Source organism: Cebus imitator, unplaced genomic scaffold, assembly GCF_001604975.1.
Source record: "Cebus imitator isolate Cc_AM_T3 unplaced genomic scaffold, Cebus_imitator-1.0 Scaffold12, whole genome shotgun sequence".
NCBI lineage: Eukaryota > Metazoa > Chordata > Mammalia > Primates > Cebidae > Cebus > Cebus imitator.
This window is the reverse complement of record NW_016107327.1, coordinates 5,076,608-5,103,326: the sequence shown is the minus strand read 5'-3', so window position 1 is coordinate 5,103,326 and position 26,719 is coordinate 5,076,608. Positions and strand designations below refer to the sequence as shown.

Sequence of the window (26,719 nt, the reverse complement as noted above, 5' to 3'; positions counted from 1 at the left end):
GTTACTGGTCCACAAGTCACAAGGCTTTCAGGACCGAGGAGCCAGGCTAGACGCTTGGTGAATGAATGGATCAGAAGGACTGTGAAATGCCCCCAAATAATGACAGCCCTCTCCACGCCAGGAACGGTTGTGCACAATCCTTAAAAGAGCCCTGGGAGCTCTCTGGGCTCGGATCTAGTTCGAGGCGACATGGTCAAACATACCAAGAAAGTCGGGATCGTCAGTAAATACGGGACCCGCTATGGGGCCTCCCTGTGGAAAATGGTGAAGAAAACTGAAATCAGCCAGCATGCCAAATACACTTGCTCTTTCTGTGGCAAAACCAAGATGAAGAGACGAGCTGTGGGGATCTGGCACTGTGGTTCCTGCATGAAGACAGTAGCTGGTGGAGGCTGGACATAGAATCCCACATCAGCTGTCATGCTCAAGTCCACCATCAGAAGATCAAAGGAACTGAAAGACCAGTAGACGCTCCTGTACTCTTTAAGACATCACTGGCCTATAATAAATGGGTTAATTTATGTAACAAAAACAACAAAGAGCCCTGGGACACAGGTTCTTTTATGAGGAAGCCCTCCAGCCAAAGACCACCAAGAATGCACTTCTAGTCATGCCCGGGTAGATTAATTCAGCTTGCTGCAGTAAGTGAGGGCACACACCAGGAACTGCGGGAGGGAGTGGGAGGGGCTTATTACGGGCTTGTACTGGGAGAGTCTAAGGAGGGGTTAAGGAATGGGTGGACAGTTTTAGACTGAGTGCAATCCAAGAGCAAGGGCGATTTGACGACTGGGGCTATCTTGATCATTTGTCCAGGAGGGTGGAAGATTAAAGTGGGCTAGGACTGCTGTGAAGAGAGAAGCAGTAGTCAGGTTAGTCAGAAGAGGGAGGAGTTTACGTTTGCGGTTGCAGAGTGCCCATCTCTCTGTTTCATGGCGGTCTGGTTGCTGGTTTGTTCCTACAAGGTCTTGGAGGGACCCTGTCTGATGATTGTTTTTATTTATGTGAGTGACGGTTATGTTCCCCTAAGAACATCACAGCTGGCATTGTCCTTTGACCTGAGCAAGCTGGGACCCTGTGCCTCTCAGGGCTCCTCACACTGGAGCAACTTCCTGGAATTTTCTGGATCCCTCCCTGCTGCCTGAGACTGGCCAGAGCTGGCAGTGCCGTCACACCAAGATGTTCTGAGTCCTGACTGAAACGTTCATTTCTCCCACTCAGAGCGCTCTCTGGATTTCTATTAGATTGGTGAAAAAGTAATCATGGTTCTTGTTATTAATTTCAATGGCAAAAGTTGTAATTACTTTTGCACCAACCAATATCTGAGCATGGGGTCACTGGATACCCTTAGGACTTCACACCCACGTGATCACCCATGGCCCTGTCTGGACACCTCCTCCAGGAGGGCAGCCTGGCAAGTGGCTTCAGCTGCCAGAATGGTCCTGCCATGCTTTAGAGAAACCCAAACTGTTCATACAGATGGGCCCCCATGAAAGTTATTTGCCTGGGACTTGGACATCCAACAACTAGACCTCATTCTAACCTAGCCAGCACTTGCTGGAACTATTTTCACTTTGTTGAATATTATCATTCTCATTATACAGAAGAGGAAACTGAGGTTCCCAGAGGTTAAGCAACTCCCCTGGAATTCCACAGCCGAGAAGCGGTGAAGCAGGGATTCCCACTGCTCTCACCTGCCGTGGTTCCTGCCATGCCTGGCTCACTCCAGAGCACCTCGGAGAGCTTCAGGCCCCTTGTCTGTGCTCCAGCTACCGCTGATGCTACCAAGGCTGTGCCTAGTTTTCAAACCGTTTAAATTGTTTTTTTTTTTCCCTGTGTGGTACTTGGAACTCTCCATGTGTTTCCCATGTTTTGCTCTTACCCCTCTTCCTCCTCCTGACTCTATGGTCTCTGGATTGCTTCCGATTAGGCGTCTCCCATGCTCCTTCTGAACCCCAGGCCAGATTTGCCACAGGACAAAGGAACACTCCAAATTCGTAAACTCTGGCTTTATGTGAACCCTGGGGACTGAACAACGAAGAATGTTCTGTCAAATGGCAGGAGGACTATCCAGATTGCTGGGGGCGGTGCTGATGTGAGCTGCAAGGAGGAGGCGCTGGGTGTGTGGGTAGAAATGTGCAATGTGTTAAGGCTTCTATTATGGGGTCAGCCCACCTAGTGTGGTCACCCTCCCCTCTGCCGATTTCAAGAGCTGGAGACAGAGGGAAGTCGGGCCATGACTAAGAAGCCTGGCGTCCTTTCAGTGGAGAAAGGTAGCCCTGTCACTTCAGTGGGATGAGGCCTGTTTCTTATTGTTGCAGAAGATTCCAGAACACAAAAGTATTAGAAGGCATGTCTGTGTGAGTCCAGCAGTCGGCCCACCCTAGAGGCGGTGTCTACAATGGGAGGAGCCTGGGCTTTGGGGTCCACTGACTCGGGCTGGAATCTTAGCTTTGTCTGTTTTTTAGCTGTGCAGCCCTGAGAAAGTTATGTAAGCCCTCCGTGCCTCACTTTCCTCATCTGAAGAGTGGAGATGAGAATGCTTTCCTCAAAAGGTTTTTGTGAGAATTGAATAAGGGGGTGTCAGCAGAGTCCTGGCACCTTGTAGCTATTATCTTTTTTTGTAAGGTTAGACCGTCTTAGCAAGGACAGTCTGAATTCATCGGCTGGCTCTCCTGGGTGTCACTTCAAAAACGTAAGGAAATCTCTCCCAAATACAGTTTATTTTTAAAAAATCAGTTGCAAATTAATCATCTATCAGTATATCTGGGTCCTTTGCACTCACTTTACATTTTCAGCCTGTATCATACCTGCAGGTAATAAAGTTCAAACGCACTGCAGCTTGTTATGTAACAGAGCGTTTTTCATGTATCCAGAAACTCCCACACTCCGCAGTTCAATGTCAAATCAGTCCAAGTTCATTCTCTTCATAACCTTCAGAACTTCCTAGAAGACACGTGAATATCTTCCTTTCCTCCTTTAATATTTTATTTGTCTCTCACCCAGTTTTTCCAGTAGTTAAAAAAAAAAAAAAAGTCTTAAAATACAACTGCAAAACTATTCCAGGCCTGAGCACAGCTTACAATTCATTTTTTAACCTCAGCATTTCTGTTCTGAAGGCCAAGAGATCTGCTGGCCGTTCAGAGGTAGCAGCAGCCACAGTGGAGGAGGTTTAGTTAGCAGCCCTCGTTTTGGGGTCAGTTGTGTCAGGTTTGAATCACGTCTCTACTGCTTCACGGTTAGCTGTGTGACTGTGTCTCATGTTAGGTGGCTATGATGTTAGTATTGGTCACAGAGGCTGGTGGGAGTCATTGGGCATGTATGGGGAGGTGCTCCGTAAGGCAGCAAAGGGCATGTGGCCAGGAACAGGAGCCGGGGGAGCTCTCGGTGCTGTCTTCAGCGGCCAGTCCACTTGAGAACAAGACCTCGCCCCTTTTGATTCAACTACAGCCAATTGCCTCTTTACTGACTTTCTGTTTTTGTTTTAAGATGGAGTCTCGCTCTGTCACCAGGCCAGAGTGCATTGGTGTGATCCTGGCTCACTGAAACCTCCATCTCCTGGGTTCAAGTGATTTTCCTCCCTCAGCCTCCTGAGTAGCTGGGACTACAGGCAGGCACCACCACGCTCAGCTAATTTTTGTATTTTTAGTAGAGATGGGTTTTCACCATATTGGCCAGGATGGTCTTGATCTCTTGACCTTGTGATCTGCCCACCTTGGTCTCCCACAGTGCTGGGATAACAGGCGTGAGCCACCATGCCCGGCCTTTACTGACTTTCTGACCTCTGCATGTTATTCATTTTGCATAATATTATTGCCCATATCTGTTCCTAAAATGTTGCTTTTATCTTGTTGTCCTCAAAAAAATCTTGTAACATTCCCTCTTGCTGAGTCTTGTTTTTAGAGCCCTGCATGCAACAGCGCCCCTCCCTTCTTTGCCTCTCCATCCTCTACCTCTCTTCAAACCGTGGAGGATGCTAGATGTTTAGAGATGCCCACAGGACTGTGACTCAGCCTGCAGACTTAGGGAGCTCTCAGTCTTGGTGAGCAATGCATGTTGCCCCAGAGTCCCCATGGGAGAAACACCTCCCCCCAGCAAAGCTGGCATCTGAACCATGGAGGAATGCTTCAGTCCAGGAGTTCCTAGTGTGAACAGAGGTCTCGTTGGGCAGTAGCGAAGTCAGAAGAGCTGAGAATCCCTGGGAAGTAAGGACACAATAAAAAGAGAAGATGATGCAGGACTCAGCATCTGGAAGCCAAGAGGCCTGGAGAAGGTGGAGCCTGGAATGCAAGTGGGGCAGTGGGAAGAGTCGCCAGGACATCTGGCTGAGGCCAGCAGATGCAGGGCTCCCTAGGCCGGGCCCAGGGCTTTGGCTTCTACCTTCTAGGCAGTGGGAGGTTATTGAACATGTTTAAGCCAGGATGTAACATCATGTAATTTCCAAAGAAAAGATCAGTTTAATGGTTGTAAAAGGATTTCATGGTTATTACAGAGAATTGGAAAAATATAGAAAAAAACTAGAAAATAAAAATCCTATGGCCCAGAGTTAAACATTATTGTATAACAATTGAATAAGGATAAACAGGATTGATAACATTACTGTATTCTTATTATCTCTCCCCCGCCCCATCATAGCTACTGTGTAATGGGTGCTAATTACGTGTCAGGCTCTGTTACAAGGGCTTGCTTTGTTTAATCCTCACAACACCGCTGTGCTGTAGGTCAAATGCTGATTCCCATTTACAGATGAGGAAACGTTCAAAGCCTGGGTCGCATAGTTGGAAGTGGCGGCGTACGACTCCAGGCCCAGACGAGCAGCTCCAGCGCCTGTATTCTGAATCCCTGGGCCACACTGCTGCGCGGGGGCCACACTGCTGCGTGGGGGTCACACAGCATAGAACCAATACACACATGCATGAGTAGATGAACAGTTTTGTTTAAGATAGAGTTTGGCATCCTAATATTCTGACCTGGGTTGTCAAAAGAGAATTTTGGTAAGAGCAGTAAGGAGCTTGTGTTGGTGGGGAGTGGTTTACAGAGAGGAGGTAGGAGCGACAAGTGTGGTGGCCACAGCAGGGGTCCAGAGAAAAGAGGTCTAAAGGATAAAGTCCAGTGGTCCAGAGGAGACAGGGTAGATGAGTGAGGGTAGAGAATGAGTGTGGCTGAGCACAGTAGCTCATGCCTGTAATTTGCACTTAGGGAGGCTGAGGTGAGAGGATTGCTTGAGCCCAGGCGTTCAAGACCAGTCTGGAAAATATAGTGAGACGTCATCCCCACAAAAAATTTAAAAATTATCTATGCATGATGCCACCCACCTATAGTCCCAGCTACTGGTGGGGCAGGTGGTGGGGGAGCCAGGCAGTGAGCCGTGATGGTGCCACTGCATTCCAGCCTGGGTGACAGAGCGAGACCTTGTCTCTGAAAAGCAAACAAATAGGAATGAGAGTGAGAGGGGATGGAGGCATGGATGCAAGAGACCCTCAGGGGGTAGGAATGACCTTGATGAGCCTGTGTGTGAGCAAATGCACATACACCGTGATGCACAGGCACACACGTGTGTCTGTGTGTCCAGGATGGATTGAGGCAAAGCAAGGAGTCAGGAAAATCATGGGGATTCTGTACTGAGCACCTGAGCACTTATAGGAGGGAGAAATGTTCAGGAGAGCAGGAAGGTGACAAGGTTACTTTGGGACCTTCTGAGAGTGTGCTGTCTGTGAGGCGGGGGCGTGCACTGGGCAGGTAGACACACGCAGAGAGAAAAACAGAATGGAGTCAGCTGCACTGATTTGTTCTAAAGTCAAAGAACATGAGGTTCCCTGGAAAGAGTGGTCAAAATAGAAAGAGGAGGCATCTGCGGAGGATGCTTGGGGACACAGAGATGACAAGGACAGCAGAGCTGGATGGTACTGTGGGATCGAGATCTGAGAGAGTAGCCAAAATCCCAGAAGCAGGGTGGATGGGAACAGGAAAGGGGGCTGCATTTGCGGTTTTCCTCCCCAAGCTCCTGTTTCTGCCGGATTGATTTCTTACTCGCCTTTTAAAATTGTTTTCACCTGCAGTTCATCTCACTGTCCCAGCCTGGCTTGCTGTATGCGTATCTAAGGCCTATATTTACCCTCACCTCCTCCAGGAAACCTCCCCAACCCACTGGCTGCTGGGCCTCACACTGTTCAAGTTCCCTAACCCACTGTCATTTACCAAGTTTCTCCCAAGATTCCAAGCATCTGGGGGCAGCGCCTTTGCCTTCCTTGCAGCCCCACGGTGCCTGAACACAAGGTGCTGATTAATTGGTTGCTTGTAACCCACAGCACAGAGTGTAATATTTTACTTGTATAGTTTGGAATTTTAAAGATATTCTTTCTCGAGACACCAGAAGCTCCTCTGCCCTTTTTAGCTCAGTCACAGCTTTGTGAATGCTTCCCATGGCATATTCTTCCCTGTTGGGCTAGCATTTTGCTACTCTTCACAGGCAGCCTGAGAGTGAAGTTTCACCTTCTGTTCAGTTTCCTTTTTTCATTTCCCCACTGGTCTCTAACACAGTAAGCCTCCCACCCCATCTTGTCCCCAAGCTATGACAACCCCCATCCTAGAACCCCTGGCGTAGTCCTCCTGGCATGCCATATTTGCCTAGCTGTTTAACTCTTCGTAGGTACTCATCGATCTGATGCGATTAGTTGGGCAGAGCCTGCTCCATGCCCCTTTTCTAGGGACAAAATCAGTACCTAAAGTAACATTTCAACCAGCCTTCTAGGAAACTCTAATGGCAGATATCAGATCTCGAGATGAGCTTCACCATTTCACCTTGAGTTCCTTCGAGGCTCATAGGTTCCATCTAGAGCCAGAAGGAATCCTCACTCATGGACACATGCATATGTGTACATACGTGTGTATATGTATATCTATACGATGAGGACCAGTAATAATTATACTGACAATGGCACTGATGACAATGAGCACCGTTTTCTGACCACTTACTACACGCGGGGCACTATGCAAAGTGCCCTATAGATGTTGCTCTATTTATTCCCGTCTTCCTTGCCTGACACTTTCCCAAGCCCTACAGAATCTTGGGCTTAAGTCACTGCAATGCAGGGTAGGTTTTTCGGCTTTCGTTGTGGGGAAGTGACAGAGTAGACCCAGGAACCCTTTGTAATCAGTGCAGGTGCTTTGGAGGGAATCCACAGCAGTGGAAGTGAATGTCCTAATCCTAACTCATCACTATGTCTTATCATCTCTCCTCAGGGAGAGTGACCACGGCTCTGGATGCAAGACATCAACTTGGGGAAGCCATGACCCTTGTCCCCTCCCAGCAATCGGTGCCTCTCAGGCATGTCCCGTGATCATACTCCACGAAGTTAGCAATGGTTGATGGGATTCTAATTAACTAATTAAAAAGAAAATACAAATGTTTAGGAGGGAAGAATTTCCTGAGAAAGAATAAACCAGCTTCTCAATTCGGATTTTCAGTCCTGCTTAGGGCTATTACCATTCAGGAGGAAAGCGGCAGGAAACTGACAGTACTGATGTTGAAAAATACAAACCAGAGCATTAACTAATCCCTATTTCCCTAAGTCATTCAAAAAAACAGTTAAGGAAGCAAGAAAGGGGACTTCACAGAGAAATATGTTGGATTCAGTGACAGGCAGAGATTACATTTGGCATCTGAGGTCAGTTAAGTAGCGTGAAACACTGAAAGACTGCAGAGGTTGCGATCCCAAGAGAAGTTAAAAATAAAACCTTTTAGAACATGTTCCATCCTATGTTTTGTAATGCTGTCCCATTTTGAAAAGGCGTAAGAATGCACTAAATGCACACACTAGGAGGAAATGTAATTTGAAAAGTACAACCTGCGGGGAGGGGAGGAAGGCGGAAGGTGTGAGAAGCCAGATGGCGGTGGGCGGGAGGGGTGTGTGCTGGCATGAGCAGGGGGCCAGGGAAGTGGAAGCAGGAGGCAGGGAGGTTCTGTCTTGTGTTGAAGGATGGTGTGTGAGTGAGTTCAGGCTGCCATAACAAAATAGCACAGACTGGGTGGCTTTAACAACAGAAATTTATTTCCCACGGTTCCTGAGGCTGGGATGTCCAAGATCAAGGAGCCGGAGATACAGATTCTGGAGGGGCTCTCTTCCTGGCTTGCAGGCAGCCACCTTCTTGCTGTGTGCTCACACAGCCTCTTCTTTGTGTGACAGCAGAGAGGGGCTGAGCTATCTGGTGTCTCTTCTTATAGGAACACTAATAGTATTGAATCAGGGCCCTACCCTTACAAACTCCTAATTACTTTTAATTATATCCCCAAAGACCCTATCTCTAAATACAGCCACCGTGGGGGGAGGGCTTCAGCATATGAAATTCGGGTTGTTTGCCAGATGGTTGTAGGAAGGGGCCAATGGAGAGGGGAAAGACAAGACACTAGGAGGGACAACAAGAAAGAAAGAGGATTAACGAACCCATGGTGGAGACTTGGTGTCAGGAGTAGAGGCAGTGGACCTCTCACTACATCAGGAAGCAACATTATCTGATAAGTGGGGATGAGTTTGGAATTTGGGAAGAGCAGAGATCTAGAACAGCCTCGTGGGGGATGAAATCAGAAGTTAGCTGGGTACTGCCAGGCCACATCAAGGGACACACTAAGGTGAGCTAATGTGACTGCCACCCAGAGATCAGCTTATATATCACCTCTTTATGGGGGTCACACCTGCTTTAATTTTTTTGCATAGCACTTAATTGTATCTGATTTGGTTCTCATCCCCACTCTGCCTAGAAAGTACACTCTGTGAGATCTTGGATTTTTTGCCTTGTTTATGCCTGTATTTCTAAGGCCTAAGGTAGTGCCTAACATAGACAAAGTCATGCAAATACTGGATGAACGGATGGCTGTTGTAATGGCAGCAGGAAGAATTATGTGACAATCCACCAGTGCCACTCAGGACCCCAGGATCAAAAGTGAGGAAGAAGGAAGGTTATCCAGGACCAACTGTTGGCAAGACAGAAAGGACAGAGAGGTCAAGGCGATGGAAGAATTAAGGGTGGTGGCCGGGTGCAGTGGGTCACCCTGACCAACATGGAGAAACCCTGTCTCTACTAAAATTATAAAATTAGCCAGGCGTGGTGGCGCATGCCTGTAATCCCAACTACTCAGGAGGCTGAGGCAGGAGAATCACTTGAACCTGGGAGGTGCCGGATTGCACCATTGCACTCCAGCCTGGGCAACAAGAGCAAAACTCCATCTCAAAAAAAAATAAATAAATAAGAATTAATGGTGGTAGTAAGCATGTTATGGAAACAAGAGTCCACTGAACTCAGGCTGAGTAAGGGGGGAGAGGTGACAAGGAAGACAGGCAGTGGCGTGAGTAAAGGGGAAGCAGGGACCAGGTGTAGTGGCTCACACTTTAATCCTGGCACTTCGGGAAGCCGAGGTGAGCATGTCACCTGAGGCCCGAAGTTTGAGACCAGCCTGGCCAAATGGTGAAGGCCCCTCTCTACTAAAAATACAAAAATTAGCTGGACGTGGTGGTAGATGCTTGTAATCCCAGATGCTGCGTAGGCTGAGGCAGGAGAATCACTTGAACCCAGGAGGTGGAGGTTGCAGTGAGCTGAGATTGCACCATTCCACTCCAGCCTGGCAACAGAGTAAGACTCTGTCTCAAAAGAATAAAAAGAGAGAGAGAGAGAGAGAGAGAGAGAGAGAGAGAGAGAAAGAGGTAGCAGCGAAGGGACTGCAAATGGCCTCGAGGTCGAAAAGCAGGCTTAGTGAGAAGAGTTGGAGAATTAATATACTCTGGTCAACAGAATGCCAGGAGTGAAGGATGGCTGAGCTGCAGAGATGCCAAGTGATGCAAATGGCCAACCTGTGTCTGTGGCAGTGGATTGCCCACATGAAGCAGAAGTGAGAGGTACTGAAGTTTAGCCCATCAAGGCACTGCAAAATAGGGCAGCCTTCCCTAACGTGTGTGTTCCAAGAATAGTAATTCTGAGAGTTAAATGGTACTGACAGAATAAAGGGCTCTGTGGTCAAGTAACTTCAGAAAATGCAAGTTAGAAAACGGATTCCCCATATTGCAAGACTTCTACAAATCTTCAAAATATTTAACAAGGCCTCAAAAGAGGGTATCATGTTTCCCAGACTTATTTGACTAATGAATCCTTTTTTTTTTTTCATTTTTCAGACATACGGTCTCATTATTGCCTGGAGTGAGATCCCATCTCAAAAAAATAAAGTGCAGTGGTGTAATCATAGCTCACAGCAGCCTCAGAGTCCTGAGCTCAAGTGATCATCCTGCCTCAGCCTCCTGAGTAGCTAGGATTACAGGCACATAAATCCTGTTTTTTTTTTTTTTCTCTTTGAGACAGATTCTCACTCTGTCACCTAGGCTGGAGTGCAGTGGTGCAATTATAACTCACTGCAGCCTCAAACTCCTGGACTCAAGTAATCCTCCTGGCTCAGCCTCCAGAGTAGCTGGGATTACAAGCACATACCATCATGCCTGGTTATTATTATTACCATTATTGTAGAGATGAGGTCTTGATATAGTACCCAGGCTGGTCTCAAACTCCTGACCTTAAGTAAGTGATCCTCCCACCTTGGCCTCTCAAAGTGCTGGGTTTACAGTCATGAGCTGCTATGCCTAGCTGTGTGAATCCTTTTTAAAATTTCCATCCAGGATCATCTCTAGGGTTTACTGTTTCCCTAGAACAGGGGTTTTCAAAGTGCAGTCCCTGGGACAGGGGCATCAGCATCCATTGAGAACCTGCTAGAAATGCAAATTCTCAGGCCTCATCCTAGAACCACCTAATTGGAAACTCTGGGAGTGGAGACAGAAATCTGTGTTTTAACAAGCTCTGCAGACAATTCTGATGTATATTAAAGTTCAAGAACCACTGATCTAGAAAATACTTTGGGAAGGCTGATTCATATTCATAATGGAAGGGGCTACTTGGTAAAGGGTTGGATAAGTCTTTCATATTAATGCTGAAGCCATATAGTAAGACTGCAGAAGTGAAATGAAGAAAAATATGAATCCAATCATAATGTGCAAATTAAGATTGCAATATTTAATACTAGTCTAATTAATATATCACATCAACATATTAACAAAAATGATATTGGATTGGCTATTCTTTTGGATTATTCATGCTGTTACATCCCTCTGCTAGCATGGATCAAGAGCTGACTCCTTTCTAATCTACTTTGTCAAGTTGTTAGTGAGAGCAGGAGGGAGAAAGAAAGAGAAATGAATTTGAAATGTATTTCCTTTCTCTTCTTTTCTCCATCCTTTGACAGAGGGACCAAAAAAGTAATTACGAGGCCAAAAAGTAGACAACAGTAAAAAACAAAGAAAGAAGACAGATCATATGTAAACTATATCATCAGCACTTGAATTACCAAACTTATCAGAAGATATAATTTTCAGGTGTTAAAAAATGTATCTGTCATGCTCCTTAGCAGAATAATTTGGAGATGTTCTTACCAGACATTTATAGTTTGCAGAAGAGCTGTCAAAAATAACTCAGCTATATGAACACTTCAACTGTACAATGAAAAAAAAAGTGTGACTCTAAAAGGAGTCTGGGTGTATGTTTTCAAAAGTAAAATTTGAATCTTAGCCTAAAATCTAAAATGCATTTTGACTCAGAGTTTTTTTAAGAGGGAAAAAGAAAGAAGACCCCTTGAACAATTATTCATAGCTAAAATATTGAGCTTTTTAAATGATGTGAACTTCAGCTAGAAATGTTTCTAATGCATTTAGACATAAAAATATCAGAAGGGAAAAAATAGCATATGCAAAGATTTGCATGAACACAAAGGTTTAATAGGAAGAAAAAAAAAAAGAAAGAAATTTCTTAAGATGGAAGTGTGCAGAATTTCCATTGTCTTTCACTTACTCTACCCTGACTCACCTTGCAGCAATATACATGATTGGTCAGGTCTATGTGACGCCATTGGTCTTGAACTCCTGTGGCTCTTTCTACTAAGTGGGAATGAGCTAGACTGGAGCAAGCCTAGATCAAAACCCGTTTTTCCTATAGAAAACCACCTGCACTTCTTATAGAGATAGAGTGACTTACGCAACCTTTGAAAGATTCACATTTCAGATATTTTGGATGTTTGAACTAAAATATTCTCAGCCACTAATAAAGACTGAATTCAGCTGGGCATGGTGGCTCACGCCTGTAATCCCAGCACTTTGGGAGGCCAAGGCGGGTGGATCACGAGGTCAGGAGTTAAGACCAGCTTGGCCAAAATGGTGAAACCCCGTCTCTAATAAAAATACAAAAATCAGCCGGGCACAGTGGCAGGCATCTGTAATCCTAGCTACTTGGGAGGCTGAGGCAGCAGAATCATTTGAACCTGGGCAGCAGAGGTTGCAGTGAGCCGAGATCGTGCCACTGCACTCCAGCAGGGGTGATAGAGTGAGACTCTGTCTCAAAAAAAAAGGCTGGATTCTGAAATTTTGGCCTTGTTTTGAGAGTTGTCTCTTCTACCAAACCTCATTTGTGCAGACTCATAAGGTAGGGCCCAAAGTTAATTAGACTCTAGATCCTAAAACCTGCCTTCCATCCCAGGCTTAGAATGGCATTTCTGATCAGGGAGAGACGGAGGAAGTTCATACTGCAGGTGAATTTCTTTGACCATTGTGAGTTCCACGGAACTCGTGGGCAAAGGAGCAGGCCCTCATAGGTGATGGCCATTTAACAAATCACCTAGGTTTTTTTTTTTTTTTTTTTTTTTTTTTTTGAGACAGAGTCTCATTGTTCTGTTGCCCAGGTTGGAGTGCGGTGGTGTAACATCGGCTGATTACAACCTCTGCCTCCCAGGTTCAAGTGATTCTCCTACCTCAGCTCCTGAGTAGCTGGGATTACAGGTCTGTGCCACCATGCCTGGATAATTTTTTTTTGTATTTTTAGTAGAGACAGGGTTTCGCCATGTTGACCAGGCTGGTCTCAAACCCCTAACCTCAGGTGATCCGCATGCCTCGGCCTCCCAAAGTGAAGAAATTACAGGTGTGAGCCACTGTGCCAGGCTTTAAATCACTTAAATCTTCTTACCTCTTCATCAAATGATGATGGAGACTCTTAGCAGGGGAAGCAGCGCTAAACAGGAGTGGAACCAAACTGAATCTCTGCGGGCCATTCACCATTTCTGGAAATGGCTGTGAGGCTATGAACATCCAAGTTCCCCTAACTAAAATTTTAGAGAGCAAGACAATTTAAAAAATTGTTCACATACCTTGTCATGTACAATGGGAGCATAAGCCCCATCCATATAGTCCAACTGCCGATTTCTCTTATTGCTAAGTCAATTACAGAGGGAGTTACGGAGGGACCCACCCTTTAGCACTTAAATAGATTGCGGTATTGTCATTAATTTGTATCCCTGCATCCACGTGTAAATTAGAGCAGAAGTAATTACACCTCTTTGGAATGACTTTATTGTGTTTCTTTATTATGTTTCTGAGTGGGCACAGAGTATTTTTTCCTCATTTGTTAAGATGAGGAAGGTCATCGTTCCCACCTTTATAGAGAACCTGAAAATACGAGAGAAGTTAAAATATGTAAAGTTCCTAGCATATGGAAAGTGCTTAATTATTAGCTATCAGTAATTACTAATCAGTATTAGTAAGAGACAGCCACATCTAGAGACTAAGAGCAAAGATTGGAAGCTTGAATGCACAGTTTAACTCCTGTCTCCGCCACTCACCATATGTGACCCTGGGCAAGTTATTTTATTTCTCTGCACCTCCATCTCCTCATCTAAAACATGAGAATGCCAGTGATATCACCCTCTTAGGTGATGGATGAGGATTCCATGAGTAATATCTTGCAAAGCCCTTGAGAAACAGTCTGGCACTTAGAAGCACTGTATTGGTGTTACACACTCAATTCTTACAACCCTCTGAGGTGGTTTTCCTCACTCACATTGTATAGATAAGGAAACCAAGGCGTAGGGGTCACACAATTAACAGTGGGTCTCTATTTCTAACCATCAGAAGACCAAGTCATTGCACAAGCCCGCATAAAAGGGCTTCACATGGGTCTTCAGTAGCACACGACACTGTTCCATTCCCTGGCAGCCCATGACTGCCTGAGACTGGGCATTATCTTTACTAGTAGACCTGATCAGCTTCGGCATCAAGTGCTCTCAACCCAGAGCCTGTGGTAGCATGGTAGACGCTGGCGGCTGACAGCACTTTCTTCAGTTTATTTGATTAAATGCAAAGGAAAGCAGGCCTCTTATGGGTCATATCTCTGGGAAACTGGCAGTAAGTGGATTGCACCAGATAACAAGGTCTGCCTTCTCCCTCCTCTCTGCCCCACAGCCCAGGAAGAAACAGGCGGCTCGGAGGTGTTCATCCTTCCAGCTGTCCCCGTTGAGCCTCGATTATTTCGGTGAAGGAACAAAGGCAGTTTTGTTTTGTGCTTTTATTTTTTTTGATAGAGTTTCGCTCTGTCCCCAGACTGGAGTGCAGTGGCGCGATCCCGGCTCACTGCAACTCCGCCTCCCGGGTCCAAGCGATTCTCCTGCCTCAGCCTCCCGAGCAGCTGAGATTACAGACGCGCGCCACCAGGCCTGGCTAATTTTTTGTATTTTAGTACAGACAGGGTTTCACCATGTTGGCCAGGATGATCTCGATCTACTAACCTCGTGCTCCGCCCGCCTCGGCCTCCCAAAGTGCTGGGAAAAGGCAGCTTTTTAAAGCTGGCTGGGTTTTCCTTTTCCAGGAGAGGAGGCAATGGTGGGAAACTAACAGCAAGACCAGAGGCGATTCCAAGTTTATTTGAGAATGTGTGTCACTGCCATCTGCTGGATGGAATGGGTATCAGACCGGGTCCCGTGTTTCTCTGCAGTCTTAACAGGCAAATTCAGTGATTCCCCTTGTGGGGGTTCAGAACCTGCTGGTGTATTTGCATCATTTCATAGCATAAGTGTCTGCGGATTTCAGAAATCCCACTCACAGGAAGACCTCCATGTGAGTAATCAGAAGGCAAAACAGGACTATCTTTGAGGCAACATCTTAGCATCAATACTTCCCCAGATCAAATTTGATCTGTTCCCAAATGATACAGCTAATTGTTTAGAAAAAGTCCATAACCAGCAGGCAAGGGCATCTGGCAGAACTTGGGTCCTCTTGTCAATGGCAAAAAGGACTTACAGGGAAGTGAAATCAACAACTGACTTTATTCTTGTCTTCTCAGAAATTCTGTGTTCATGTATCCAACAGTTATTTATTGAGCACTTATCTGTGTGTCAGGCACTGTATTAAGGAACTGAGAAAACAAAGGTGAATAAACACAGTCCCTACTCTTAATAATATATGGATATTTTCTGAGTGCTTATTTTGTGCTAGGCATATACGTCCTGTTACATCTCATTTTATTCTCTGAACAACCCTAGGACTACTATTATCTCCTTTACAATGATCTCATATTATTATTTCATTTATAGTTCAGAAGACTGAAGTTTAGAGAGAGTAAGTAATTTAATCAAGAAAATATAGCACAGACTCCAGAGATGAAGTGGGATTTGCATACGGGGTACTGAGAGTGAATGGGAGGATCAGTACCATGGACCAATGTAGCTTTTTCTACCCTCCACCGCCCACTGCCACCCCGACACATAGAAAGTCTGGGTCTTTTGTTTACACACATTTTCTGTTCCATTAGCTACAAATTTCCAGCAAAGTGAAAATGCTACAAAAACAAGTAAGTGATAATAGCAGTAGATGATTTGGAAAGATTTATCAGGAAGAATATCCCTTCCTCTAGCCAGCATTCGAAATCTATCTAGTTAACATTCTCTTCAGTTCATAACCCTTCTTCCTAATAGCAGCATTGGTGTTGGCAGCAAGGGCTAAATTGTTGTCAGTTTTCATTGGACAGAAAACAAATCCCTATTTTGACAGAGTACTTGTGAGTAAACGATTTGCTCAGCAAGAGGTAGAGACCAATTCACATGTTCTGATCACAACAATCTCACACTGTTTTTGGTTTTTTCTTTCTCTCTTGGCTTAACAGTCGGGTGCTGCTGTTGTAGGGGATACAGAGGTGAGGGGGAAGGGAGGAGAGGAGGAACGGAAGCTGGTTTCAGAACAAGCAAGCCCTCTTAAATAGTATGTCCGGGACAGAAAGGACTATGGGTGTAGATGAGATAACAGGGGCTAATGGCAGGGTTTTAGTCAGCCAGCTGAGTTAGAATACCTGCTCTGCAACTAGCCTAGTCTTTGACTTTAAGCAAAGCTCATAACCCTTCTAATCCTCCAGGCAAGAGGACATACAGCTGGGGTTAGGGTAGGGGAAACACTGATGGAAGAGTCTGAGATCTACTTAGAAGGGAAAGTTAGTTGGCCGGGCATTGTGGCTCCCACCTTAATCCCAGCACTTTGGGAGGCTAAGGCGGGCAGATCACTTGAGGTCAGGAGTTCAAGACCAGCCTGATCAACATGGTGAAACCCTGCCTCTACTAAGAATAGAAAAATCAGCCGGGAATGGTGGCGGCTGCCTGTAGTCCCAGCTACTCAGGAGGCTGAGACATGAGAATCACTTGAACCTGGGAGGCGGAGGTTGCAGTGACCTGAGATCATGCCACTGCTCTCCAGCCTGGGCGACAGACCAAGACTGCGTATAAAAAAAAAAAAAAAAAAAAATAAGGTAGTGAAGTTTACAGAGCCTAATAAAAGGCTGGGTTGGCCATAGGTGAACAAGGGGAGAGAAGTGCCAAGTGGACACCAAGTGGGGCAGGTGTATAATAAGATGGACGCAGAATACTACTTGCCTCACAGTCTTCTTTGGAGCGCTCAGGGAGGTAGGTATTCCACATCACCTCTGCTACTTTTTTCCCTAAATCTTAGCCATTGATGTTACCTGTGCCTGGGGTTTCAGAGGCAGCTGGGATAAGGTGGGACTAACGTGGCCCGAGGGACTGAGGCAGGCAGGGGCCAGACTTGGGGCAGCTCCTCCAGAGAAAGTGCCCTTTGGGGTTGCTTGGTACTACTTATTTCTACTTCAGTTTGACATACTCTTATTTTTCCTCTTAACAATCCTATAAGGTAGGTTTGAGAGATGGCATCATTCCCATTTTTATAGAGAAAAAGGAAAAGGCCAAAATGATGCTTGTTTTTCCAACTGGAGTTTGCCCTCAGGGCCATCCACATGAGAATCACCGAGAAAAGTAGCTTACGGAATTGCATTTGTACACCCCTACGGAGAGAGTGATATTCTAAGTATTCTCAGTTGAGTGATTTGCATCATTGTGTCAGTTATTTGTATGTAAACGGACTTTTTAAAAGCGTCCAACCATTCATTTTATAATCATTTGACATGTCGATAATATTTTAACACAATTAATTTGCACCATCAAAGCACAGGTTTGTTTCAGAGGGCTCAATACAGGCCTACTTTAATGATGAATTCCAACTTAGTCAAACTTAGATAAATGGAACTACGTGGTACAACTTCATAAAGGAAAAGGCATTTTGGATAACAGGACAAAAAGGGAAGGCAGATTCGTGCCTGATACACTGTAGGCACTCCAGACCCAACTGTTGAACAAATGGAGGGATAAAAGAATGACTAGATGCTTTGCTTTCCTTTGTGAATGTAGTTACATCGGATGTGAATGAGGCTTCTCACTGCTACTTAATCTGGCTATTAGAAATAAAGTGAAAGATATAAAATCCACCTGGGCTTCAGAATTCCCATGTCTATTCAATTAACATGCCTGAAACCTTGGGGTCCACTTGACAATTCTTTCTTCTTGTTCACCTATGGCCAAGGTTTTATCAGATTCTGTAAACTTTCCCCTCTAAATAGATCTCAAACCCCTTCCATCAATGTTTCCCCTACCCTAGCCCCAGCTAGATCTTCTCCTGACTGGATAACTGTAATAGCCCTCCAAGGGCTACACTGCATCCACCTGGGTCTGTCTAACCACTTCTCAGAGTGTCAGCAGAGTTATCCAAACACCAGTCTGATTATGTCACTACTCCTCCTCTCCCGATCCTCTCCATCACACTGCTTGTAGGGTGAAGACCAGGCGCCTGTCCCTGCATTCTGGTCTCCCATCAGTGCCTTCTCCGTCTCTCAACTCCAGCCAGGTAAGCCTTAAGTTCCTCCCCCTTTGCTAAGCCTCTCCTGGCTTGGTAAAATGCTGTCCCTTCTTCTCTTTCCCTGGAAGTTGGTCTCTGTTCTCTCTCTCTTCCTTGCCCAGTCCCCTTCATCCTTTAGATCTCAGTTTGTGGCACTTCCAACCCTGGTCCGGGCCATTTTGCCCCCTCTTTAAGTCAGTGCTAGGGGAACCCATATTCCTTTTCCTTCAAAGCACTCATCTCTGTCGGTTGTCCAATTATTCAATGAATGTCTGCCTCTCTGTCTGGGCTGTAAGCTCTAGGAGGTTGGAGGCTCTGAATGCTTTTTCTCACCATTGTGTCTCCAGCATTTAACATAGAAGTTTTTACACAGCAGGCATAAATATTTGTTCAATGAATGAATGGACCTAATGAACACAGCCTTGTTATTCTTAAAGGATAATCTCTCTGTTTTGTTTTCTGCAGTTATCTCAAACCAAACTCATCAACAAGCAAAACATTATTTACATCTAGCACGTTTTTATGAATGAAAAGCCAGAGCGAGTTGTGTCTCACTTCTGCATGAGTAAGCTATTAAAATAAGCATATATGCTTGCATCCAAAAATTTCATTTTTATTCCCAAGATAGTTCATTCTAAAGATGGAGCAAATAAACACTCTGTTTGCTTGGGAAATTATAAACTGCAATACAAAAGAAGGTTCAGAAATGCAGTTTAATAAACAACGGAATAAAAGCGTTGGTGAACTGATGGTTCACAAATCATTTGAACGACTCAAAAGCAAAGCAAATGGGAAAAGCTCTTAGTAAAGGCATCACATCAAAAGCAGAAAACTATCATTCTGATTCAGAAACATTAAGGCAAGAAAGCATTTGTGCAAGCAATTGTTACTGCTAAACACAGAGCTAAATGGAGGTTTAATTTAAGCACGTTCTCGGATAAAATACATCTGTTACTAATTACTCTTACATTTAAAAACAAATTGCTTTGGATAAATAATTTGATGCCAAAAGGTCCATAATGCATTATTCAACGCAAATCGAATAGTAGCTTTCATCATCATCTAGTTGAAGTCTTACTGAAGTTACTTTCCTAGTACTTAAGTGGTATAATTTGTCCAATGATCACTGAAGCCTACCCCCAAAACTAAATATCTCACATCAGAGTAAGCTGAATGGTCAGTAAATCATTATTACTTAAGTATGAACCAAGCTATTACTGTGCACCCCTACTATGCAAGCCCCAGCAAAGAATTACAAACACAAAAATCTTATAGCTAGAAGAGAGACCTCTAGTGTGTGTTGGAGAACTTTATATTGTGCTCCAGGCATAATTAATACAGCAAAATCACTGCAGTCATTTTGCATACGGTGGTGGGAGATTTTTGCCAAATATCTTTCACACTCAATTCATTTCAAAATTTCTTCCCGGCTAATGTGTGACATTTTTGCCTCATTAGTTAACGATCTTCTTAGGAACATAAGCCTAACCCAATGAAGTTTTCTCATTGATGTAAAGTTTTAAAGTTTCCTGGTCACCTTTGCAACCTAATTAGTAAACATTTAACCTACTGTCATCCTAACAACCGCTCACAATTCCTTCCATTTAGGCAGCAGCGGGACTCCTGAGTCAAATTGTTGCAGTCAGTATGTAGTTTCCTGAACATCAGCCCCTCATAGTAAGCCAAATGCCACACAAATACAAACACGAGGAATAAATCGGCACACTGCCCATAATCCAGGAGACACATGGATCCACTGCTATTTTAAATTCACCAAGTAGGCTATTAGTTGCCACAGATTCCCATAAATGTAGGTGAATTCCTTGATGTAGAATCAGATTTAATGAATCATTCTCCGGCATCAGCCTCCGCCTTTTAAAATCCTTTATTTTCTCCTTTTCCACATTAAAAACACATTTGAGATACACACAGAAAATGTTTCTCTAAAAAAACGCACACATACACACAAAACAGGAGGTCTCTTAAGGAGTCTACTGCTGAGAAGGTAAAAGCATTTTGCTCATTTTTAATTTGCTAAAACAATCCAAGCATGCTTGGTACCCAGAGGGTATTCTCAAATAAACTTGTATCTCTAGCTGCCAGCTTAGTTGATTGAAAACAGAAGGCAAACGTTTCTTAAAGAATATGTTAAACTGTTATGTCTCCCAGTACCACCCTGGATACACACACACACACACACACACACACACACACACAGACACACGCACACACAGAGCATAGTCAAGGATTTGCTTGAAATCAGCCAGTTATATGATCTAAAAGGTAATGCTTTTGTACCAAATTACTCCTGCCTACTGCGGTGCACTTTTTAACGAAGCAGCCAGTGCCACCGGGATCCCGGACAGTTCTCGCGTGCCGTTCTCCACGTACAAAGCCAACGGCCCCATCTGCAACTTTGCTAACTTAGTTGGCTTCCGCCCAGCAGGCCCCCGAAGCACAGTCACTGTGAAAACGTTTTGATAACAGAAAATCATTTCCACGACAGTGCAAGTGTTCGAAAGTACAAAGGCAGACACTGTCTACCCGCGACAGTTCGCAAGTTGCGGTGGCGGCGCGGCTGCGCGGAGCGTGCGTGCAGGTAAGGGATTCCTGCACCACAGGTCTGCTGTCCTCTTCCTGGATGTTTTGGGGCTCGACATCACTTTAAACGCGAATTCGCCGTGACGCCCCCCAGCCACCCCGCCCGCTTCTTTTTCCGGGAGGCGCGGACTCTGTTTTCCAGCCAGGTCCCTCTTGGGGGCAGGAGAGGAAGCACACTTCACATTTCAATAAAGAGGGGCGGCGGGAGTGCGTGGGTGGTGGGGGCGGCGAAAGTGGTGGGGTGCGGCGGGAGTTGGGGGGAGCGGAGGAGGAAAGAGGTCAGAAAGGATCCAAAATGCATCCCTCCCGTCCACCTCTGCGCCCCGAGCGCTGGTTCAGACGGCGAAGACCAGAGGCGGCCGGGAAACTCGGTCCCTTTAAGGGAACCTAGGCCGCCAGCAGAGGAGGGAAGGATGCGGCCTCCGGCCTCCGCGCTCCCGGCCTCGCGGAGAAGAGGCGAGCGCAGCAAAGCCACAGCCATTACCTGCGGCGCTCGCATCCTGCCGCCGTCCCAGCGCCGCCCCCACCCCGTCCCCGCCTCCCAAGGAGACTTCTAATCCCGAGCATGTGCCGTGCCCTCTATCCGGGGAGGAGGTGGGGAGGAAGAGGAATGAGAGCTTTTGAAAAATAAATGAAACGTTTGCATCCAAAAGAGGGAGGGGGGCTGGAGATGGGAGGGAGTGGGAGGGGGCTTTAAAGGCGCCCGGGTGGGCGGAGGCGGCGAATCTGGATCAGCCCGGCCGGAGACGAACAGCGCCGGGCGCCGGCCGTGGCTCACAAAGGGGAGCGGCGCGGTCCGGCCCGGGCAAAAAGGGGAAGGAAAAACCGCCCCGGGCCCCAATCCGCTCCGCAGCCACAATGGCGTCTTTCACGGGGCGTCCGGGGGCACCGCCGAGCTGCCTGCGAGAAGGAGGCGGCGGGCCCCTTACCCCGGCAGGCGCGCAGCCCCGGGCACCACCGCCCCCCGCGCGCCCCGCAGGGATGTGCGCTCGGCTCGGGGCGCCCCCGCGGCGCCGGGCGCCCTCGGCGGGGCCGCTTTGCGGGCGCGGAGCTCTGCGCCGGGGAAGAAAGGGACGCGCGGGGCTCGGGGGAGGAGGGAGGGACTCGGGGAGGGCGGGGGAGAGCCGCGGCGGAGCGGTTGCGGGGGAGGCTGGCGCGCGGAGCGGCGGGCGGGCGGCGCTGGCACGGGCTCCCACAGCCGCGGCGGCTCCTCTCCAAGATCCGGAACCCGACCCAGAGATCCGGAAACCCGGCCCTGGCGCGCGGGCTCCCGGCCCCCGGTAGCGGCCCCGGCCGGCCGCACCCGCTCCTCCTGCCCGCTCCGCCCCGCTCGCGCCGGCTCCCACTGAAGGAAGAAAGCCGAGAACCGGCAGCGGCAGCCCCGGAGGAGGCGGCGGCCACTGCCCCGCCGCGGGTCCGAACGGATCCCGAGCCGCCCGCCACGGCGGGCGGCGTGTGTGCGAGTGTGCCGCGCTCTCGCCCCATGCCTGGCACATGCGTAAAAGCGAGTTGCGCCCAAAGTCCCAGCCATACCCTCCTTAGCAAATAATAACAAACCCAAACCGTCAGATCTTACCTGAAACATTGAAGCACAAAGTCTCTCTCCAAGTCCCCTTTTCCTTTTCCTCTCCCCCCTTTTCCGATTTCTCTCCCAGCGATCTGCTCGGCTCGCCACACCAGAGAGAAATGCAATAGCTTGGCTAAGGTAGACAGAACAAAATACAGAGAAGAGTTGCTCCAGGGCTTTGAAACCCCTCAAGGCAAGGATCAGGATACAATTAGCTCATGCCTCTACCTCTAGTCTAAATCAATCTCCAAAATAAAACTTAAAATTAACTGATCACAGGGCAGACAATTGATCTCCTTCAAAAATAAAGCTCTACATATACGTATAGAGAAATATACATATAGGAAATTTTTTTCCGGATTTTTTTTTTTTTTGGTGGAAAAACAGTCTCATTCTAGCCTCCAACTTGCTTTTCACCCGCCTCTTGCACAGAAAAGCTGATTTTAATCGTTGTGATTAGTTTTGATGTAACGTTTCCGCGGGCGATTTCTGCAAATGGATGGAGTGTTTCTTTGCCAAAAGAGGGAAAAGCAGCAGATGATGATAATTATAAGGATTGTTGGTTGTTTCTTTTTATTTGTGTCTAGGGCTCTCTCTTCACTTTCTCAAGTTGACCTGACATTGCTGTTACACTAAGGTCGCACAACTTGTTGATGAGGATCTTCGTCCTGTCTGATCAAAGGATAGGTGATGATTTGGCAATAGATCAGCACATTTTTGGTTCCTTTGGCGACATAACGTCCCAAATGACGTGGATAAAAATAAGCACATGCAGTCTGCTTTGCCCCAATCAAGTCTGAATCAGCGCCTGAGGGTGATACACAAACTCATTTCAAATGTTCAACCATGCAGAATTGTAAAAAGATTGAAGGAGTGACACCGCATTTTTTTTAATGGCAAAATTAAAACAAAACCCACATTAGGCGTAGCCAAGGACCTACCATTCAGATTTATTTGATCAACCTTCTGAACACACCTCACCTCCTCCCTTCTCTTTGCTTGCCTCCACCTGGTATCTTTTATAGGAGGGTTGGTATAATTCCATTATTTGATGGAAGTGCTCAACAGAGCTAGAAAAGCTAACATAAACACATTTCTCCAGATTACTACTCTGGTTCTGACCTCCCCCACTCCTCATCACTTCTTCCTCTCTGGGTCTTTGTTCAAGGAGATTGTGCCTGGGCCAGTCGTTATCTTAGTTCTTTTTAGTTAGGGTGGGATATTCGGATATAAACTCAAGGCTCACCTCCCATTAGTGTTATATCCTTGTAGGATACTTTTTGAAATGGTATGTTTTGAGCACTTCACAGTTCATTAATTCAAAGACTTTGCTGACATTTCTTATGAAAAAGATCAGGTTATATGGCCAAGGATACTAAAAAAAGAAAGAAAACACCCTAAATAGAACCAGACATGTTCTGCAAATACCTGCAACTGGCAGCATTTCACAGGAAGTATTTTTTGACCATAATTTTTCCTTTAAGGTAAGCAACTGCTGCAATACCAACAGAAAAGGGAAGGGCCAAGCTTTTAAAAAATAAGTAGAATCAATCAGATTAGTGCCATAATACACAAAAGATTGACATCAGAATGAGAACCAGGGGTGTTGGCAGATTTTTTTTTTTTTAATGTAGCAAGTTTATGTTACATGAGTATCTTTGCACATTCTTTTTCTCTCCCCCACACAAGGTTGATACAGTCTCTGATCTGCAATGAAAATTTTTAAATGTCCACAGTCCCTAAATCCAATGGAATAAAAACTTTGTTCTTGCCCCTAAATGGCACTAAATGTTAATACAGGAGAATGTGAGAAGAAAAGAGACTATGAAAGAAATATCCCCAATCACTGATATGATGACTGAATACATTAATGGTGTGGCCTAATGTGACTTTTAATTAAAAACAAACAAAACAAACAAAAAAAAAAACAACCAACTGTCACGTAGAGAAACATGCATCATTGTTCTAGAATTTTAGAACTGGAAAGATCCTCTGCGGGCATCTAGTCCTTTGGCATCATTTTATAGATGAGGAAACAAGCAGCTTGCCCAATGTCAGGAGCCAACCATTGACAGGGGATCAGCCACAAAAGGCAGGACAAGAAGGAAAGTGAGTGATGTTCCTCCAGGAGCCCTGACCTTGCGAAGCTGAGTGCAGCATTCTAAATTTTGTTGACATGGCTTGAACCATACTTTTGAAATTCCCTTTTTGAGATTGTCCTCAAATTCTGTAGCACAATCTTCCAAATATCTTTGATGGCAACAGATTTTTTGATCTCTGATCATCGGAAACAACACCACAAAAAATTATTGCCAGGTCTAGATAATAAGTAGATGAGAAAGATGGTTTACGCGACTTAGAGTCAAAAAAAGAAAATAGGACTAAAAACAGGCCAGTTTTCTTTTTATGAGTTCCTGAGAGGAATATAGACAGTTCTCAAAATATTTTAAGCAATGAAATTATTACTGGAAAGAGGACTTTCCATTTTAAGATAATTGCTCTGAAGGGAATACTATTCATTTGAATGAATTAAGTTCTGAAATGTACATTTGTAAGACATTTTAATGTTCCAGAATGACGTCACTTACAAAAAGACGATCTTTTGAAATATGAGGCCATTGAGATTTTAAAGTGATTCAACCTGTTTGGTTGATCTTGGACTTGTAGTAAGTCCAGTGGCAAATAGGCTGAAGGTAAATTTTCATTTTATTGTTGTGGGGAATCTTTATTTTCTTGCATTTTGAAGGGATCTGAAAGTTGACGCTGTATAAAATATTTAAAAAATTAATTTTGTTCCATGCAATACAAAGAAATGAGTAAACTTCATGACCTTGAAATCAAGAGTAATAACAATTTATTTTAAATTTTAAAATAGACTGTCAGTAAAATAGCATGTGAAAAGTCAGGTTCACATCTTGCCAATATGAGACAAAAACTTAGCAGACTTCGATCAGCCTCTGAAATAATAAAATGACCTGAAAATACTTTTGTACCTTTTTTTTTTTTTTTTTTTTTTTGAGATGGAGTCTGGCTGCAACGCCCAGGCAGGAGGGCAGTGGCGCAATCTTGGCTCACTGCAACCTCTGCCTCCCTGCTTCAAGCGATTCTCCTGCCTCAGCCTCCTGAGTAGCTGGAATTACAGGCGCGCACCACCACGACTGTAATTTTTTAGTAGACTGGCTGATTTTTGTATTTTTAGTAGAGACAGGGTTTCACCATATTGGCCAGACCGGTCTTGAACACCTGACCTCAAGTGATCCGCCCACCTCAGCCTCCCAAAGGACTGGGATTACCGGTGTGAGCCACAACACTCAGCTTGTATTTTTATCTAATTAATAATCTGCATTTTGTGGTGTCTATAGCTCTTTTTTTCTTTGCCAATCTTTAAGAAATTGGGGAAAAGAGTATATTAAAAATCCACCTAACCTCCTTTTTGTATAAGTAATTGGAGTGAGACCAGCAGCCTAACAACCACTAGCCACACGGAAGGGCAATAAAATTGTCAGCAAGAAAACAATCAGGAAGAAAACTGTTCTCTTTCTGTTTTCATCTTCCAGGGTCTCACTGTCAAAATAAGTTCTACCAGTTTGTAAAGGCAGAAGAATTGAGACAGGATATTTTGAGTTGAAACTAGCCGCTCAGCTGGAAAAGGTTAGCACTATGACCGTTGTGGAAGAGAAAACGAGACGTTCTTTCAGGGGAGCAGCAGCCTCCCTTCTAATGTTAGCACTGGACAGCACATTTGGTTGCATCACAATCACTGAACCCTCAGAGGGCAAGTTCCCACAGAACAGCACGGTTTTGTCCAGGATGGGCCTGCGGTACATTCGTGGTGGCAGTTTTACAAGATGTGGACTTTAGCTGCTGAGATGAAATGTGAAATAGCAGAGCCCTGCACTGAAGCAGTCAGACACTCAGATCACATTTTAAAGTCCTATTGCACTTTCCATCAGGAAAAAGAGAGAAGCAGCCCCAGTACTTGGGCTCAACCTGGGTGTGCATAGATATCACTAGCTGTGGTGAGGCTGCCGCGATTTCCCCCACCTGCTCACTGAGCGACAGCATTTCCATCACTGCTCCGGCAGGATCCACCTGTGACTACCACGAGAGGCCCTACCACACGGGAAGGCAAATTATGTTGTTTTATTTAATCCCTGGGTCAGTTTTGTTTTGTGGGAAAATCACCTGTTTTTTATCAGCCAACCTGAAACCCCCTGTAAGTCGGTGGAATGTGCACATTTTCCTGGAGTTGAATAGAAGCATTAATGAGCTCAAACAAAATGGGTTTGTGATTCCTGGAATTTGGCCCCAGCCACCACCTGTTTATAATTAGCCTCTGGAAAACCTATTAGTTTCCTGTATCACTGTCAATATTGAGTTTGTAATATCTAATCTTATGAGAAGGTAAATCTTCTAACAGTTGCAGATATGCCAATGGGCATATTTCTGAAACAGAGATATGAACCAAGTCCTT

General features: G+C 45.5%; 1 protein-coding gene, 1 long non-coding RNA gene and 1 pseudogene across 3 annotated transcripts in view; 2 read left to right on the top strand and 1 right to left on the bottom strand.

Moving 5' to 3' along the window:
* Positions 1-22,371, bottom strand: part of KCTD1 (potassium channel tetramerization domain containing 1) — a 215,683-nt gene extending 193,312 nt beyond the window's left edge. Inside the window, exon 1 of the mRNA XM_017498169.2 lies at positions 22,255-22,371. Coding sequence (XP_017353658.1) covers positions 22,255-22,263 — 9 coding nt within the window. The 5' untranslated portion in view covers positions 22,264-22,371. The remainder of the gene's footprint in view (positions 1-22,254) is intronic.
* On the top strand, positions 151-526 carry LOC108282307 (annotated as a pseudogene). The gene has a single exon (XR_001816355.2). The product of XR_001816355.2 is annotated as a 60S ribosomal protein L37a-like (transcript).
* LOC108282321 overlaps positions 20,335-26,719 on the top strand; it is a 34,735-nt gene continuing 28,350 nt past the window's right edge. Inside the window, exon 1 of the long non-coding RNA XR_005195473.1 lies at positions 20,335-20,676. This is a non-coding gene — a long non-coding RNA (uncharacterized LOC108282321). The remainder of the gene's footprint in view (positions 20,677-26,719) is intronic.